Here is a 17,238-nt window from a genome sequence, read left to right on the forward strand (position 1 = left end):
TTCATCATATACATGGATTTTTGTTTTTTTAAACCATGACAGTGGTCAAATACTAGGACAGGTTGCCCAACAGATTGCGGAACTTCTTTGGGATGTTCAAAACGCAATAGCACAAGTCCCTCAGCTTTGCAACGTAAACAGCCTTGCTTTGAGCAGGGATTAGACAATTTGACCTCTAGAAATCTTTTCTGACTCAGACCATTATAGGATACTAAAGAACAGTTTCACAGGAGCAAGATTCCCTAATCCTTCCGTGAAAAACCCTTGGATGGCTACTCCAAGCAATGACTGGCACACATAGGTAGTCATTTTCAACACAACACTATCAGGTTCAGCAATCAGTTCACTGTCACAAGGTAATGAAATAGCACTTGGTCTTGGTCCTTCACAAAAGCCCTGAGCTGACCTAGAGAGACAGAAGCATCTAACAAAAATTAACAAGCCTTGCACAGACAAGGGACACAGGCTAGTTTACACTGTTATACTTGTTTTTTATTCACTTTGTTCACAAAATGTAAAAGCAAGAGCCTTAACTAAGCGGAACAGAATGCACAAGCCTGGAAAAAACGAACAATTAAGATCTGCAATTGGCCAGAAAATGTGAATAACACATGATGCTTTATTATCACTCCCACCATACAAAAATAAGGTCAATAGGTGAAAAGGGTTGGTAGTTGGTTCAAGCCAGTAGTACAAAAGTTGAAGTTTTACATGGTTCAAAAAGTATCTGAAAAAGTTCATGTAAAAGAACAATTTTGAGCATGTGCTACCGATGATATATACACATTTAAAAAGAGATCATAGGTGCAGACAGAACTTTCTGAAAAAATATACAAGAACATAAAAACAAAGCAGAAAGTTAGTAAAAACACCAGTTAATATTTAATACACCAATTAAATAAAATTAAAGCAGCATCTTTTTAAAGGAATCCTTGCTTTACTTCATAGGTTAAGTATCCACTGGCAGGTTGAATCTTTTGTACTCCTGTTAGCTGTGCAGACCCACAGGTGGAGCAGCAGACTAAATTCTATCCTAGCTTGTGCAAAAGCTGTACATCAAGTTTGAATAGAAGATCTATTTTAAGTACAAGAGATACAAAAAATCTGATGACCTGTCTTGATGACAACCACAAGTCTGAGATCAAAGTTCTTATGAAAGTATTTGAAGAAGCATTTCTGTAAATGTGCAATCTTATATGGCAGTATTGAGTGACTTTTAGGAAAATAATTTTTTTAAAGAACAGCTTTTATTTTACAGTTAGGACTTTTTCACATACTTCAATTAAAAATTAAATAATTCATAAATACATTATGTTCATAATTTACACAAGATCTTTGGGCAAATACTTACGCAAAGGATTTTGCCCTTCGCTAGCATAATACTCATACATGCCACTTTTGACAAGCGTATCATAGTGCGGCAGAAAGTCAATTCGTTCCTTTGTTGCTGAAAGTAGCGTCTGATCGGCTGTCTGTAACAGATACAAGGTAACTCCGCCTTGAACAAGCTCACCTGCAATGAAAATGAAACAAAGTATATTGTGTAAAGACCCTTCATCATTAGATTCTATTTCTGTTCTTAAAACCAGTACAGTTATAACCTCAGGTAATCTCTATTTTCTTCGGCACTGGCTACTAAATCTCCTGGCAACAACATTTAGTTCAAAAAATCTTTTTACATTGCCAAGCTTAAAAAAGCAAGTTCCCTCAGGTGACTGCTATTTCTATATTATTTTGTCCCGTTATGTATAGAAATTTATGATGGAAGGCAAAATACCACTTTGTATAATCAACATCATACTAATTAGCAGTTAAGGCTTTTGTGAAAGTCAATTTTGTAACAATATCTGACAAAGATTTTTGTTCTATTTAATGATTACATGTAATAGAAGCCATGCATATGTGATATTTACAATCAATATATGGGATAGGTGTCATTTATTTCACCACCTTTGATACTTACTGAAGTTCTCTTCTGTAATTTCTTTCCTGTTTGTCATGGTGATAACAAACTTTTCATCAGAAGATATCCCAAATGCCTACGAAATTGGAGGAGATTTAGTAGTGAAAAACTAATAGTGAAAATAGTGAAAAACTATTTAAAATGACCAAATATTTTTCCTGTATTGCCTCAGAAACAGAACAGTAGGTCTAATCCCAGAACTTCATTTGCTTTCTTAACTCCAACAAAACTGTTCATACAAGAGAAACAAACTAGAAAACAAGGTACTTTGTTTTCTTGCTTGGTTTAAAAAATTCTATGGAACAGAAAGTTTTATGAAGGAGGAACTGTCTTACAGGTTGTAGATTTGAATAGCTCTACTAAAAGACTGTAAAACCGCAGCAGCAATAATCATGACCCAGAGGGGAGCCTATATTTAACCACACTCTTAAAGTATGACCAAACTTTCCTTAAAGTCAGATACACTTTAAAGACTCTCCTTAGGTTGACAGCTCTTTGGTTCTGCGCATATACATACATATATGTATGTATATATATATATCCTAAACCTAAGTAACCTTTACCTCTCGCTATCTCAAACCTCAATATCTGTTTCTCTGGCTTAAGTCTATAGTTCTCAAGTCTTATAAGCAGCCTTCTTTCTACATTTCTCAAGATGCTGGTGCTTCCAGCCCACTTCCTACATAGATTTTATAGAGCGCTATGTTCTTGTCTGCCCTGATTTCTGCACCCTGACCTCCAACATTCAGCTCTTTCTGAAAAATAAGAATCCAAATATCTGTATTTTCTCCTGCTTTCACAAAGCTTCGAAACTTAAGATCAAATTAATGCTAACCTTGATCTTGTTTAATCTACTCGGTCCTGCAGCCAGTGTTTCCAAGTGGTGCTTTCCACACTCTTAGCCAGAACCTTCCCCAACTCTCTCGCACTCCATGTATCAGCTTCCTCTTTCCTGTACCTCTTTCTTTCTATTCCCAGTGCTCAGATTCAAAAACATTTTAAAATTTTGCTTAGGCTTCATTAGAGATTTCAATATTCCTAGTTGGCTAGATAATGGCTAGTATCCATTGCCAAAATGGGCAAAATATCTCAATGCCTGTTGTTAAATTACTTTTTCTTTGTTGCAAATGGAGATGACATCAAGAGACTGATATTCAGAGTTAAGACAGTCTGGAATAAATACTACTTTTGAACTTTCCTTTGTACAAATCACTTCAGTGTAACCTCTTATATTATGAATTTTTGGACAGGACATTAGCCTTGTTTACTCTGTGGTGGCAGCCTCCTCCTGCTCCTCCCTGTCCTGCCTCCTTTTCTGAGAAGGCTTCACTCAACTGAGGGCAACATCCTCAGGGCAGAGCTCCGCGAGCCTTTACCGTGCGTGCTCCCCACAACTATCCTGCCAGGAGTTCCTTCCTGCTCAACCCCAATGGGTTGGCACTCACACACACTAAGTTAAGGGGCAGGTTTGTGGGCTAAGTTTGCAAGTCTTAATGGCAGATAACCCATTTTTCTTGTCCACATGGGGATGTAAGAGGCTACATCCTTTGTAAACTTTGGCTAACTTAAGATAAATTTCTCTGGTTGAAAGTTCCTCTTCTAGGTCTTAATTTATTCCATTTCCTTCCCTCCACTCCACAATCCTGGTTATCCCACTGTTCCAAGCAGAAATCATGTAGTTGTCACAGTCTACAGGAGCATATGATGCTTATCCCCAAATAAAAATAAATAAATGAACTATTAGAAACTTAGTTGAAGAGTCAATGGCATGTCATTTGATTCTGTTAAACAGTATTTGGTCAAATGTATTATTTCTCATTAAGACTCCAGTAAGAGACGTATCACAGTGTCTTTAAAGTTGAGGTTTTGTTGCTGAGCTCCTTTCTGCTGGGTATTATGTCTTCCCCCCCAACCTTCCACAGCAGATGGATCTACTTAGCTTCAGAAAGATTTAAGTAACAACGCAATCAGTCTTCAGGTTGTAAATCTGCAGCTTATTCATAAATTGTCAAGATTCACAGTTACAATGTAGCTTTTTACAACGCGAAATACCAATCAGTACAACAGAATCACTACAGTTAGAAAGGCCCCTGCACTTGGAAGTTATTGCCTCAAAACAGCCAGACAGAAGGCTTTTTAGGGGAAATGACAAAAAGAAAAAAAGCTTTTGGAAAAGCAAGCTCCAATCTAGGTGGAAGGAGGCGGGGAAAAAGTATGTTCTGTAGAAATAAGTGGACATGTAAAAACTATTCTGTAAAAATAAAGATTAAATTGTTATATATGATCATTACATGCATATGTAAAAATTAAAATACTACAATATTCTGATCAAGAGGATCCCAATCTTGATAAAAAGGCTGGATCATGTGATTTCAGCTGGATAACAGGCTTCTGCAGCAATATGCATACCAAAACAACTCCCAAAACAAACAAGCCACAATCCACACAGCTAAGAAGTGCCTAAGATTAAAATCAGTGAACCAGATCCTGAGTAGTAATGGGGCAGAGGGTGGTGGGAAGGAGAGTGGAAGGAGAAAGCTCCATACCAAGAACCACTTGGATTGCTTGCCAAGCCACGGATAACTATGCTCAACATACAGGTGCACTGAGCACAAACTGCAAGGTGTGGGTAGCAGGAGCTGCAGAGGTGACGAGCGTGGGATGTGGTCACTGCCCTGTGCAGTAACAGCCAGTTGCAGTTGGCTCATAGTCAATAAAAACAACCCACTGTGTGCCAAAACCTCAAAGGCAAAGGAATACACTGCATCTCTGCTCAAACATATATTAAGAAAGAGCAGTGGCCACTAAGTGGAAGAAATACAGGAAACACAAGGAGAAACGGAGGAGGAGGAAAGGAGGAGGCATCTCCAGGGACATGGCTTGAGATGGTCTCTTGGAGGGAGGTGCTCCATGCCACAGCAAGGACATCCCTGGAGGACTGCGGCCCACTTCCAATGCCAGAGCAGGCACAACCCTTTGCAGGGACCGTGCCTGGCAAGTGACCCATGGGGAGGCAGAGGAAGAGGAACAGGAAGCACAGAGGAAAGGCAGAAAGAACCTGCTAAGTACATAGCCTCAACAGCCACGCGTTGCACGCCAAATTAATTGGGCTGGACACGGCAAGGGGACTGCAAGCGCAGTTTGGATAAAGAAGTGGGAGCAGATGAGTTTGACAGAAGCTGGGCCTGGGGAAGAGGGAAGAAAGATCCTTTCTTTAACTGCTTATTTTTCTTCTTCCCCTTCTCAATACCCAAATCAGTAATCAAAAGTTTGTGATAATTGTAATAAATCAAGCAAAATCCCCTGAGCTGAACGGAGATATTTTCTGAAATAGGAAGTCAGTTCTATTGAAACAGAAACCATGCAGAAGCCAAAGAGCTGCCTTTATTCAAGCAAGAGAAACGTATCCTTTATAAACTGAAGGCTCAACCTGGAGCATTGCATACATGCATCTCAATTTGTTGGCAAACACTTCTGACATGAAACAACCTAAAAAAATATTGCGAGACAACTGAAGGAAGAAGTCCAGACATCCAAGAAGCTTTCACCAGAGCAATTCACAGGCGAGACACAACAAAGTGTGCAAGAGCTATGACTGCCCAAACCTTTAGAACTAAACCAATGTCAATTTATTTGCTTCTTTATATACCAAGAGATATGGAAAAAAACAACAGTCCACCAAATATAACTAAAAGCCCTTCTGCTGTTTGTCTGGCTGCTATTTGATATGATGTCAACCACACACACTGAAAGCCTTATCTGGCTACTGAGCAAACTAGAACATGTAATACGAAGAAGTTAGCCTGGATTTTGCCTTTGGATTTACCATCTGCCTAGGAAAAGGGAGTTCAACAACCAAATGTGAAACTTAATATGTATGCCAACGTGGCTCAAAGTGAGATAGGTAGACTTGAAGTGGTAAATGAAGGAGGAATAACACTGGCTTGCTTCCAGGGGCTCTCCAGTCTATTAGCAAACACTGCAAATAATCACTGCTGGTGCTATTTTTTCAAACTAAAGGAACAGGACAGCGTCACACATGACAGACACAAAACATTGAAACCAAAACTGCAACACCTTTAGAAAAGCTGACACTTGCAAGCCAATTTTTGTAGCACAAACAGGAAGCATGTTTTAGTGAGCCATGGCAGTATAGGTTGGTGCTGTTAATTGTAGACTTGTTCAGAGTCTAGACACACACATGAACTTTCATCAGAAATTCACCAACAATTGTCTTTAAAAGCCCAATCACAAATATTAATGAATGGAGTTATCAGCCACAGATTTTGACATCAATTTGACATGGCTTCTACCATGAAAATATATTGTACGGCATCATGCCGTTAATATAACATGGAATTTTGCATTTCCATCTTTGGAATGCAAAAACACTGTTATATCCAAGAAGTTGCCCCAGGATAATTAATGCTAAAGGAATGCTGACACTATGCATCTTATTCTATCAACATTACTCAATTTTGAGCAGGAACTTAAAAAGCACTTATCCTCCCAAATCAGGCAACACATATACTTTAATAATTTACCAAACTGCACATAAGTATGCAAACTATTATTCCTTTCTTCCCACTGAAACAGGAGTAACAAAAAAGAAGACTGAAATACCAATACGATACTATTTGAAAAAAAACTCAGTGTGACTGGTTGCTATTGCACCTTAGAAGTGCCTTACGGTGTCTCCAACTTATATATATATATATGTTGTTTTCTGAATAGATGGCATGCTTAAAAACATCTGTTTTAGTTGCTTTTCACTCTTTCTGCTTGCTACCTCTCCATGTAGCTTGGCAAGACCTGGCCAGAGCCTCCCCTGAATTTGCTCTCATCCTCCAGCCCTGCTGCCACCACGTCAGAGCGGATGTCCCTGTACAGCACCCTGAAAGAGCCCAATGCCTGGTAAAGCAGCCACCACCCTGCCGTTCCTGGGTAGCATCTTCCCTGCCTTCCATGACAAGACCATCATGATGTGGAAGCTGAGTGAAATAAGACCATCTATAGGATCCTGTGGCAAGCCCTGTGTGGCTGCTCACACTGCATCAGGAAGGCGGTCACCTCCGATAAGCAGCTTGCTCTCAAGAGACTTCTAGGACAGCACCCTGCAGCTCTGGAACCTCATCACAGGCACCAGCACCCCCTGCTTTGTGGGCCACTGAAGAAGTGCTGAGCTTGGCTTTCCTGTCTGACGACTGCCAGACTATCTCGGGCTTCAGGGACAAGACTAACAAGCTCCGGAAAACCTTGCATGGCTGCTAGTACATGGTGCAGAGCAAGAGCCACATAGATTGAATGCCTTGGGTGCACTTCTCCCCAAGCAACAGCCATCCCATCACCTTCCCTGTGGCTGGGTTGAGCTGGTGAAGGTTTGGAACCTGCCTAGCTGCAAACTGAAGAGTAACCATATCCGGCTACTTAACACAGTGACCATCTGACTCAAGAGGTGCCTATGGCAGCAAGGACATCTGGGCACGTTTTGGGACCTGAATGAAAAAGACCACTTGTACACCCTTGACAGAGGGCGCATTATCAACAAGTTTTGCTTCAGCCCCAACCACTACTCGCTCTGTGTTTATCTTTTTTTAAAAGACATAGACTTATTGACCAGCAAAGGGCCACAACGGTCATTAAGGGACTGAAGCATCTCCTGTACAAGGACAGGCAGATCATTTATAATTAAGAGCCTTCTGTTCTAGGATTGTTCACAAAAAAAACACACACAAAGTCTGATTGCCCAGGTTTCCTTTATGAGATTTTTGAAATAATTTTTACACTCAATACAATTTATCTGTATCTAAAGCAACACCCAGCCATATTGCCATAGATTGACTTAGGAGCAGCAACAAAATTCATAAGGTGACAGTAAGTATTCATGAAGTGACAAAAAGTTTCAAAACCGAATAAAGAACATTTTAATAACAAAGCAGACTATTTTACATGATAACAGGTTGAGAGGAAATGAATCAGATCCTTAACCCAGATCTCAGTGACTGAACCTCTTGTCTGGAAAAATAATTTATTTTACAACACCTCTCCATACTTGCTTTTTCTTCATACTATAAAGAAAGTGTAAGAAGTCTTAGGAAACAGCAGCCTAAGAACATGTCTTCAGGAATTCAATTATTTTCAACTTAGGATCCTCAAGTGTTACAGTCAGATTTAATCTTAATATTTTTCAAGATGACCATGCTCTTGATTCCAGCTTGCCCAGACATATCCAAAGGAGTTCTCTAATGCCATTTCCCAGCAGAAATAACTTTTCTGGCACCTTTGTCGGACATTATCACTTCCACAGCCCAGTCGGCAGTCTGAAAAATGCATGTGTACCTTGGCTGCTACAGTAGAACAATCCAACTGCATGACAAACAGCCAAAGTAAATGTAAAGCAGAGCCTGTACTGAGGTTGGAGGACTCACTTGACAAGGGTAGCCCTGGAAACCAACATTTCTAGATACGCTGTATTTGCCTGATCAAGCACTCAGCTGGCCTCCCATAGCTTTAATAGGAGAGAAGCAACCGTGACATTTTGCTTCTCTCTTCCCTCTCTTCCCATAGCAGCCTCGAGCTGCTTTGACAATCAACTGAACTTTTCTTTCTGAACTTTCATCACTTCGCTAGTAAACTTTCAGCACCATAAACCAGGGAAAGTTGGCCTCAGTCATGTGAATCCAAACTTTTTTTTTTTTTCTTCGAAATAGTAGTTGCAACTTCCAAGATTCCAGAAATATTGCACTTTGGAGTAAAACACTTGGAGAAACACATGCACAGAGCAAAACACTCACAGACACTGAGATGCCAAGTCCTACAAGAACATCCTACAAGAACGTCCTCTATTACTTGCCCCAAATCAGATATCACAATCCACCCAGGACCTAAGCCTGGAAGTTTTCATGCACTGGCACTGCTGGTCATGTCTAACGATCTGTCAGCCTCACTGACACGTGCTCAGGGCTGCATCTCCCATACATAAGACAATGAAAGCTGCAATGTGTAAAGTCACCACACGGAAATAGCTGTGATGAAGGCAACTCTGAACTCCCAAACAGAAATCCCTTAGCAAACAAGAGTATGACAAACTATTATGAGCAGTCCTTTCTCCAAGGGAACAATCATTTGAGATTCTTGTTGCACAGGTTTTTGATTGTCAACCGCATTATCCTTGAGATTTCAACACCCCAAAATGACCAGGGTAGTTGATAAAGATTCCCACGTTGACATGGTAAGGACTTCTACATGACTTTTGTTTTCATGGACACCAAATCCAACACAAGTTCTGCTTTGCTGTGCCTGTATTTAAAGAGACAAAGTTGCACATCAGAGTGGTTGGCCCCAAGACATCAAAGTACTGAACCCACAATGCTGATGCGTTTTCCGAAATAAGAAAACTAAGAAGTTGTCCGTCGCCACAATGTGTCACTTGTGATTATAATCATTTATTTCTGTACAAGGCTACAGATAAATCAAAGCTCTGTGAACCACTGAACACTGTGGCGTTCCATGGAAACTGGAGTCACTGGAGCATGCAGTACACAGTGAGCGAGGACAAGAAAGGCTCCTTTTGTCCACAGCAAGTTGCAAAGCAGCGTTAACCCCACCCAGCCGATTAATTACACAAACTAACCAAAACAAGATGGGCTAAGAATCAACAACGCGCTTGGTCTAAACACAGAAAATATGAAGTATCCTGGTGATTCCACAAGGCCCCTGATACAGTTGAGATGGGGAAGAGAGAACATTAAGATTGCTACCTTCTTGGAAGCAATCGTTTAATATTACTTAATGTACTCATAAGAGATACGAACTCTAAAATGATGCTCCGTTAAAAGAGGAGAAAAAACGGGATTCTGTACATATGAGTGGTAACTTGGGTAGCCATAACTTATTGTATGCTTTATGTACGAAGGGACCACCTATTTTTAAGTCAGTTCTTGGAACATCATTAATCCACTTCGCTTCCCAACTTCTCAGGGTGTTGTCATATAAGCCACATCGATTTCTTTATCCCATTTAGTTACTCATTTCTTTCTGAACTTATGGACTTCCTCCACAGTAACTACCCAATCCTTGACAACCAGGCGACAGTGGGGTAGTATTACCGCATGAAATAATAACACACATCAGCACCTCTGAATAAATATACCCTCTTGAAAACTGAAACAAGAGAACAGCGCAGGGAGAAGTGAGACACATATGATGGGTGTTCCTTTTAACATCAACAAATCAAAGCTTCCACCAGAAGACACAACCACTCTACTAAATGCTCAGATGGACATAAAACAATCTCGACTCAATTTTCTCCAGTAAGGCATAGCCTAAAGAGCAAAGAGCAAATTACACTGGGTGAAGGAAGCAAAACAGAATGCTTTATCAGATTAAATTAGTGCATAGCTTACAGATGATTTTTCTGCATGCTTCATGATACAAGAAAGCACGTGGGCAGCTAATGTGTTTATGGCACTTGCTACTCTCTCAGAAAACGAAAGCGAGACAGAAAACGGGTGGCACAGCAATTCGACAGGCAGGAATCGCAGGTCCGTCTCGGACTCACGTAGGGAGAACATGCACAGAGAAATCTCCAAGAACTCTTCTGCAGAAAGGATGAATTCCCGCTTTGTGCGGCGGCGGAGAGAGCTGGGAACGCGGCCCCCCGCCGTGTGCAGCAGCACGAGAAACGCCGGCTGCGGTCGGGCGCTTCCCGCGGCGGCCGCGCGGGGGAGCCGCGCGGCGCCCGCTTCGCCGCGGGCCTCCACGAGGGGGCCGGGCCCGTCGCTACCGCGGGGCCTCGCCGGCCGGGCCGGGCCGCGAAGCGGCCGCCGCGCGGCTCGCGGCGCCCCCCGGCGGCAGCTGCGGGGCCGCTCCGCCCCGGCCCGGCCCACAACAAACTTCGCCGGACACCGAGGGGAAGGAGGCGCCCGCGCTGTGGCGCCAGGGCCCCCGCGCACGTGGGGCCGCCGCACGAGCCCGCCGCCCCCCTCGAGATGCATCCAACAGCCGCCGCGAGGCCCGCGCGCGCGGCCGTTGGCGACCGTTGTCGGCCGTTGGCGCCCGCGCGCGGAGCACCCCCGCCGGCGCGGTACCTGGCAGACGGCGGCGCGGAAGGCGCGGTAGTTCTCCCTGCCGCCGCTGAGCACCTTCTCGTCGGGGTCCGCCTGCGCGCGCCGCCGGTCGAAGAGGAAGACGGGGCGGTCGCCGCTGTCGCGAGGCGCCGGCGGCTCCGGCTTGCGGGCCCCGCGGCCGCCCCTCGCCGCCGCCGCTGCTGCTGCTGCCATGTTGGGGAAGTGGACGAGACAGAGCGCGCCCAGCCGCGATGGCGGCGGCAGTGGCGGCAAGAGCGGAGCTGCGGCCTGGCCCGCGAGCTCCCCCACCTGGCGCTGCTCCGCGCGGGGAGGAGCCGGGAGGCGGCGCCGGCCCGGAAACGAAACCGCCGCCACTCGGCTCGAATCCGCGCGCGGCGCCACTTCCGCCCCCGCCGCTCCCCGGCGGCGGCCGCTGCCACCCCCAGCGGCGGCGGGAGGCTCCGTGCGGGCCCAGCCGGACGCGCCGCCAGGGGGCGCCCGCCCCGCCCCGCCAGGCCCCGCCCCCGCCAGGCCCCGCCCCGCATGGTGGCGGCCGCGCGAGGGCCGCGCCGAGCTCGGGGGTAGCTGAGATTGCGCGCGCGCTTCCTCCTCCTCCTCCTCCTCGTCTTCCTCCTCCTCCTCCTCCACGTCTTCCTCATCTTTCTCGTCCTCGTTCTTCTCCTTTCCTTCTCTTTTCTTCCCGTTTTCTTCTACTCTTCTCTCCCTTTTTTTCTCTCCTCTCTCTTACTCTCCTCTCTCTTTCCTCTCTCTCTTCCTTTTCCTTTTTCCCCCTCTTTTCTTTTTTTTGTCCTTTTTCTTTCTCTTTCTTTTCTTCCCGTTCCCTCCCCCTTCCCCTGCCCCGGTTCTCCTATTTCCCCCTACTCCCTTTCACCTTTCCCCCTTCTTTTTATCTCCCCACCTTCCTCCTGCAACACTTTTCCCACCTGGCAGTTATCCTCTCTCTCCTCGCTGCCCCCTTTCCCATTCCCCGCCGTCCTTCTCCGCACGGGTCCCACCAGGCGCTCATGCCGGGTGCCCGTGTCCTGCGGCCTGGGCAGGGAGCAGCTGGAACACGAGGCCACCTACAGGGACAGGCGCAAATGAGGCCGGCAGGAGCCCGGCTTTTCGGCGCTGCCGCCTCCCGTTGCTCTCATCCCTTCCCGTGGCGGCGTCCGCGGGCACCGCTCCTCTCCGCGGGCCGCATCCTCGCCGTGCGGCCGCCCCTGCCTCCCGCGAAACGCGCGTTGTTTGCGCAGGCCGGAGAACCGCGTTAGCCAGCGCGTCTCCACTCCCTGCGCTCTTTGCATTTTATTGGCTGTCATAATACTACAAAACGGTGATTACTTGCTAACATTATTATTTGATTCCTTGGGAGTCCCATCTATAAATAGTCTTTTTATTGACTTCCCATTAACAAAAAAAGTCTCTAGAGTTTCAGAAGTCAGTTTTATTGCTTCATAGAGAGGTTTTTGTTTGTTTGTTTGTTTTGTTTTGTTTTTTCCCCAGGGGAAACAGGATTAAGTTCCTGCTGAGTGCAGGGACGTGGGAGGAACTATGTAAATAAAGCAGAAGTGGCTGTGCAGTCCTCGAGCAGGACCACATGCAGATATGGGGTTTTGTTTTAATGGCACAAGCTTTAAAAGTTTTTTATAGTGACGAGCTTAGAAACAGTTAAAATTTCCAAAAATGCTTCACAATTAAAAACTTCACAATTAAAACTTAAGTGTGAAGTTAACGTATAATGAAGTTCTTGTGTCTTTTGCATGCAAAGTCTTAACAATATCTCTGTGTGTGGCACTGCATTAGAGCAAATCTGCAGTTTAGAGAGGTAGTTCGGGCCGTCATTAAGTGCGATCCTGGCAGTTTTGGAGGGGCAGCCCCACGCGTGCCGGGGGAGCCGCGGGGCTCGCGCTGGGGCGGCCTCGCCGCGCGTCCTCCTGCTGCGCTGCCCTGCGCAGGGCCGCCCGGGACAGAAACTCCCCAAGCGCGACCGGCGCCGTGGGGCTCCCTGCAGCTGCCGCCCCTGCTCGCGGCGGCCGGCGCGGGGAAAGCGAAACCCCGCGCCCGCGGCGCCGCCTGCCGGGCCGGGCCCGCGGCGCCGCCTGCCGGGCCCGCGGCGCCGCCCCCTGCGCTGCGCCGTGCTCTGCGCGTCACGGTTTGTGCGCAGCCCCGCAGAGCCGCCAGCCGCGCAAAACAAACATCTGGAAACTGAATTTATACGGATATTCCGTAACTCCTTTTTTTTTTCTTTCTTTTTTCTTTTTTTTTTTGGATACCAAATGTAAGGATTGCATTCTTTAGTGTGTTTTAATTCCCTGTTATTGCCACTGTAGTGACTATTAATTTCATTTTTTGCCAGACATGGGTTAAGTTGCCGTCTCCCCTGTTCTTTACCTGAGAGAACTGAAGGCAACATGTCCTGCAAGGAGAGTCTAACCTCGTTAGTTTAAATATATGGCATTCTGCTTCTGCTGTTACTTGAGAAAAAATGTCAAACTGAAAACCGCCAGGCCTACCTCTTCATTTTCATTTTGCAACCACTGCACAGCCCTGCTGAATGGCTTTGAGGCTAGGCTATAAAAAAAATTATATGTTGGAAACCTCTTTTACATTCCTGACTGCAACAACCTGAAAGAACTAGCAGGTGCCTGGAGAAACAGAAACTTCACTCACTTAAGTGTCTGCAGTATCTGCTTAGGTCAGACACTGCCTGTTGGAGTAGCAGGCGTCCAAAACTCAGGCAATTTAGCACAAGAAAAAGAAATATTAGGGTTCCGGAAAAAAAAAACAAAACTAAAACACTCCCTCTCCCCGCCACAAAAACAAACAAACAAACAAAACAGATAAATTTTACTGCTTCCTTCAGTACGTTCTCTTGTATTTCTGAATTTCTGAGCATTACTTTCGAGCACCTCGCTTTGTTCCTATTAGTAGTTTCAAGAAAGATATTTCTTCTCATCTTCCTGTGATGTTTCTCTAAAGGATTGCATGAAATTAATGTATTTTTAGGCAAAGGGGAGTCTTTTATGCATTTTCTTCTGAACTGATTATACAGAAAACAGTATAAAAAAAACCTCACTACATAATGCCAATGGCATGGGCTTCAGCTATAAAAGCACTGGGGGATAGTTCACATGCACTCTTGATGGCAGGAATATAGGAAGCAATTTTTTAAAAAAACTCTATCCTGAAAAGGAAGAAGAAATCACCAATGCTGATTGATCTGCATGTTCAGTGTATTCAGAATCATCTGGAAATATGGGTGAATAATAAAGATTTTGGAAAAATACTGACCTAATTCTCAACCATGTTCAAGGACCAGGTAGGGTGTATAACACTCTTAGGATAAGAGCACAATATAAAGACAAAATTGTCTAGGAGAACACAGCTCTTCTCCATGCTCTGTCCTGCTTACCTAGAAAAGATGCAAACAAGGATGCTGGGAAAAGTGCAAGTGCTTCAGATAAACTAAATTCGGACTTTGGGAAGAAGAGGATTGTGAAGGCATATAGAGAAGGTCTAAATAACATAGAGAGGCTTTAAGAAATGAACAAAAAATCGCAGGAGCTAAGTGCTTAACTATCACAGGATCATAGAATCACAGAATGCTTAAGGTTGGAAGGGACCTCTAGAAATCATCCATTCCAGCCCGCATGCACGTGCAGGGTAACCTAGAGCACGTGGCCCAGGACCACGTCCAAGCAGGTTTTGAAGATCTCCAGAGAAGGAGACTCCACAGCCTCTCTGGGCAGCCTGTTCCAGCACTCTGTCACCCTCACTGTTAAGAATTTTTTCCTTAAGTTCCTGTGGAACTTTTGGTGTTTCAGTTTGTGGCCATTTCCTCTAGTTCTGTCGGTGGCCACCGGTGAAAAGAGACCAGCACCATCCTCCTCACTGCCTCCCTTGAGGTACCTGTAGACACTGATCAGGGCCCCTCTCAGCCTTCTCTTCTCCAGGCTGAACAGGCCCAGCTCCCTCAGCCTCTCCTCATAGGGCAGATGTTCCAGGCCCTTGATCATCCTTGTAGCCCTGCGCTGGACTCTCTCCAGCAGCTCCACATCCCTCTTATACTGTGGAGCCCAGAACTGGACACAGTACTCCAGATGTGGCCTCACCAGGGCTGAGTAGAGGGGCAGGATCACCTCCCTCGACCTGCTAGAGATGCTCTTCTTAATGCACCCCAGGATCCCATGGGCCTTCTTGGCCATGAGGGCACACTGCTGCCTCATGGTCAACTTGTTGTCCACCACGACGCCCAGGTCTTTCTCCGTAGAGCTGCTCTCCAGAAGGTCGGTCCCCAGCCTGTACTGCTGTCATGCAGTCAAATAATGAGGAAGAAGATTTAAAATGCAAAAATTTTTCATGGACAATGCGTGGTGAATTAATCTCAGGACTACAGAGTTTTGTGAGAAAAGAGAACGTGTACTAGCACACTACCCAGTGAATAGAGGAAAGGTCTGCTGAAAGTTTTAAAAAAAGACAGATACCTAATCTGCAACTCAGATCAACTCTAAGCGAAGATTTGAAGAACTGGCAGGGAACCTCAAACCTGGTTACTTTTCAAGTTCTTTAAACAGAATTTCAGTTCTCAGCAGGCTTGTAAAGTGTAATTTCTAGATATAAGATAACAATTCTGTTTTAGAATATTAATTATTTTGGAAAGTAAGTCTTCGAAGCAAGTACGCCGAAGGAAGGAAGAATAGTTATATACAAAATGCAGAAACTTCCTTTGCTTGAAGTTTAGGTCCTCATTATTTTGCCTGTCAGCAAGCTGACAAAGTGTCTGAAAAAGTGCCTGCAGTTACAAAGTTGTTAATTTGGTGGTGTACGTTGATTTTTTTCCATTACCTATTAAATCAGTAGTCATTTTTCAATTTTACAATCTGTATACGAAAGGATTTTAAGAAAAGATAATTGCATGTATCAACCTACTGCATTTTGAAGTCAGGTGTCCAGCTTTACTGTTCTTCAAACTTAATAGTTGCAGTACAGTATCTAATGATTTGTTGCTGCTTCATGTTTCAGGTGATGCCTCAGAAATTTACTTTTTGGAGAGTATGTATTTATGAGCAGCCTGAATCTAGAACCTAAATTATTAATTCAAGAAATGAATTAAACATCTGATTTCTTTTTATTAAGTGAAGATATGAACTAACTTCCAGCATTGGATATTTTAGAAAGTGAATATTTTGTAAATATGTAATGAGAGTTGTTGTGTTCTTCTAGAATAAAGCACAGAACCCTCTGGTAAGGCCTGCTGCAGTGGCCCAGTTTATTGAGTGGATATTAGCTTATTAGTTTATTCAAGTTATTGGATATTAGTTGCCTACATACACTTTATGAGTACTGAACAATAAATTCCAAATGGTCTAACAAAGGATGCCACTTTCCCTTAAGGTAGCAAAGGTTTTATATCTAATAAAAGGAGGAGTCTTACATCTTGTACTTAGAAATCTGGAGACCTCTGACAGGGACCAATGAAAAAAATACATTAGTAGGAACCCGTTAGGTAAGAAATAAAATGTTGTGAAATAACAGCAACAACAAAAATATTATTTTCATTGTAATATTCAAGTTAAGGTGAGTATTTGTTTGATTTATTTATTAGTAACTTGAAAGAAAATAATACTAGTTAGCACTTTGGTAAGCCGCTTCTCCACATCCACCTTAACTTGAATATTACAATGAAAATATTTTTTCTTTCAAGTTGCTAATAAATAAATGAAACAGAGGAACAAAATTTCTGAATTATAATCTGGGATACTGTGAGTTGGTCAAGGGCAGAGAGCACTGTGAAGACAGCCTTAAGTTTCTGATTTAAATGACCATTGTAGTAACATGAAAATCTGTTTTAGGAAATTGAAGGCAAGACAGGAAGTGACTATGGAAAATAGGGAGCAACAATTCATACACTCTCCTGTGGTTCAAATTAACCGTATCAGCTGGGCTTTATAGATGAAACTCAATTAAGTTCTCAATGTTCATTGTGTACTTGGTTAAAAAAAAATGCATTGTACTTTCTCATTAAAATCCAACTGAAATAATGGCTTGGAGGACTGCAGACAGCGTATAACTCCTTGCAGAGTCTAATAAAATGGGGATTATTTATTTGTGAGAAAATGTAATAGGTTGAATTGTAAAAATAGAAAGGATTATCAGTAACTTCCGTTTTGTGTCTCATTAAGCAAGAAAAAGGGATATGGAGTT

At 44.0% G+C, this 17,238-nt stretch overlaps 1 protein-coding gene and 1 pseudogene across 1 annotated transcript in view; one reads left to right on the top strand and one right to left on the bottom strand.

Moving 5' to 3' along the window:
• SMCHD1 (structural maintenance of chromosomes flexible hinge domain containing 1) overlaps positions 1-11,259 on the bottom strand; it is a 68,711-nt gene extending 57,452 nt beyond the window's left edge. Inside the window, exons 1-3 of the mRNA XM_088524087.1 lie at positions 11,053-11,259; positions 1,964-2,039; positions 1,352-1,513 (exon numbers count right to left, since the gene is read on the bottom strand). Coding sequence (XP_088380213.1) covers positions 1,352-1,513; positions 1,964-2,039; positions 11,053-11,244 — 430 coding nt within the window. The 5' untranslated portion in view covers positions 11,245-11,259. The remainder of the gene's footprint in view (positions 1-1,351; positions 1,514-1,963; positions 2,040-11,052) is intronic.
• LOC148594781 (small ribosomal subunit protein RACK1 pseudogene) lies at positions 6,871-7,614 on the top strand (annotated as a pseudogene).
• Positions 11,260-17,238: the final 5,979 nt, after the last annotated feature.

The sequence above is a fragment of the Tinamus guttatus genome, unplaced genomic scaffold (assembly GCF_059628265.1).
Source record: "Tinamus guttatus ecotype Peru unplaced genomic scaffold, ASM5962826v1 Tinamus_guttatus_pri_ptg000203l, whole genome shotgun sequence".
Lineage (NCBI taxonomy): Eukaryota > Metazoa > Chordata > Aves > Tinamiformes > Tinamidae > Tinamus > Tinamus guttatus.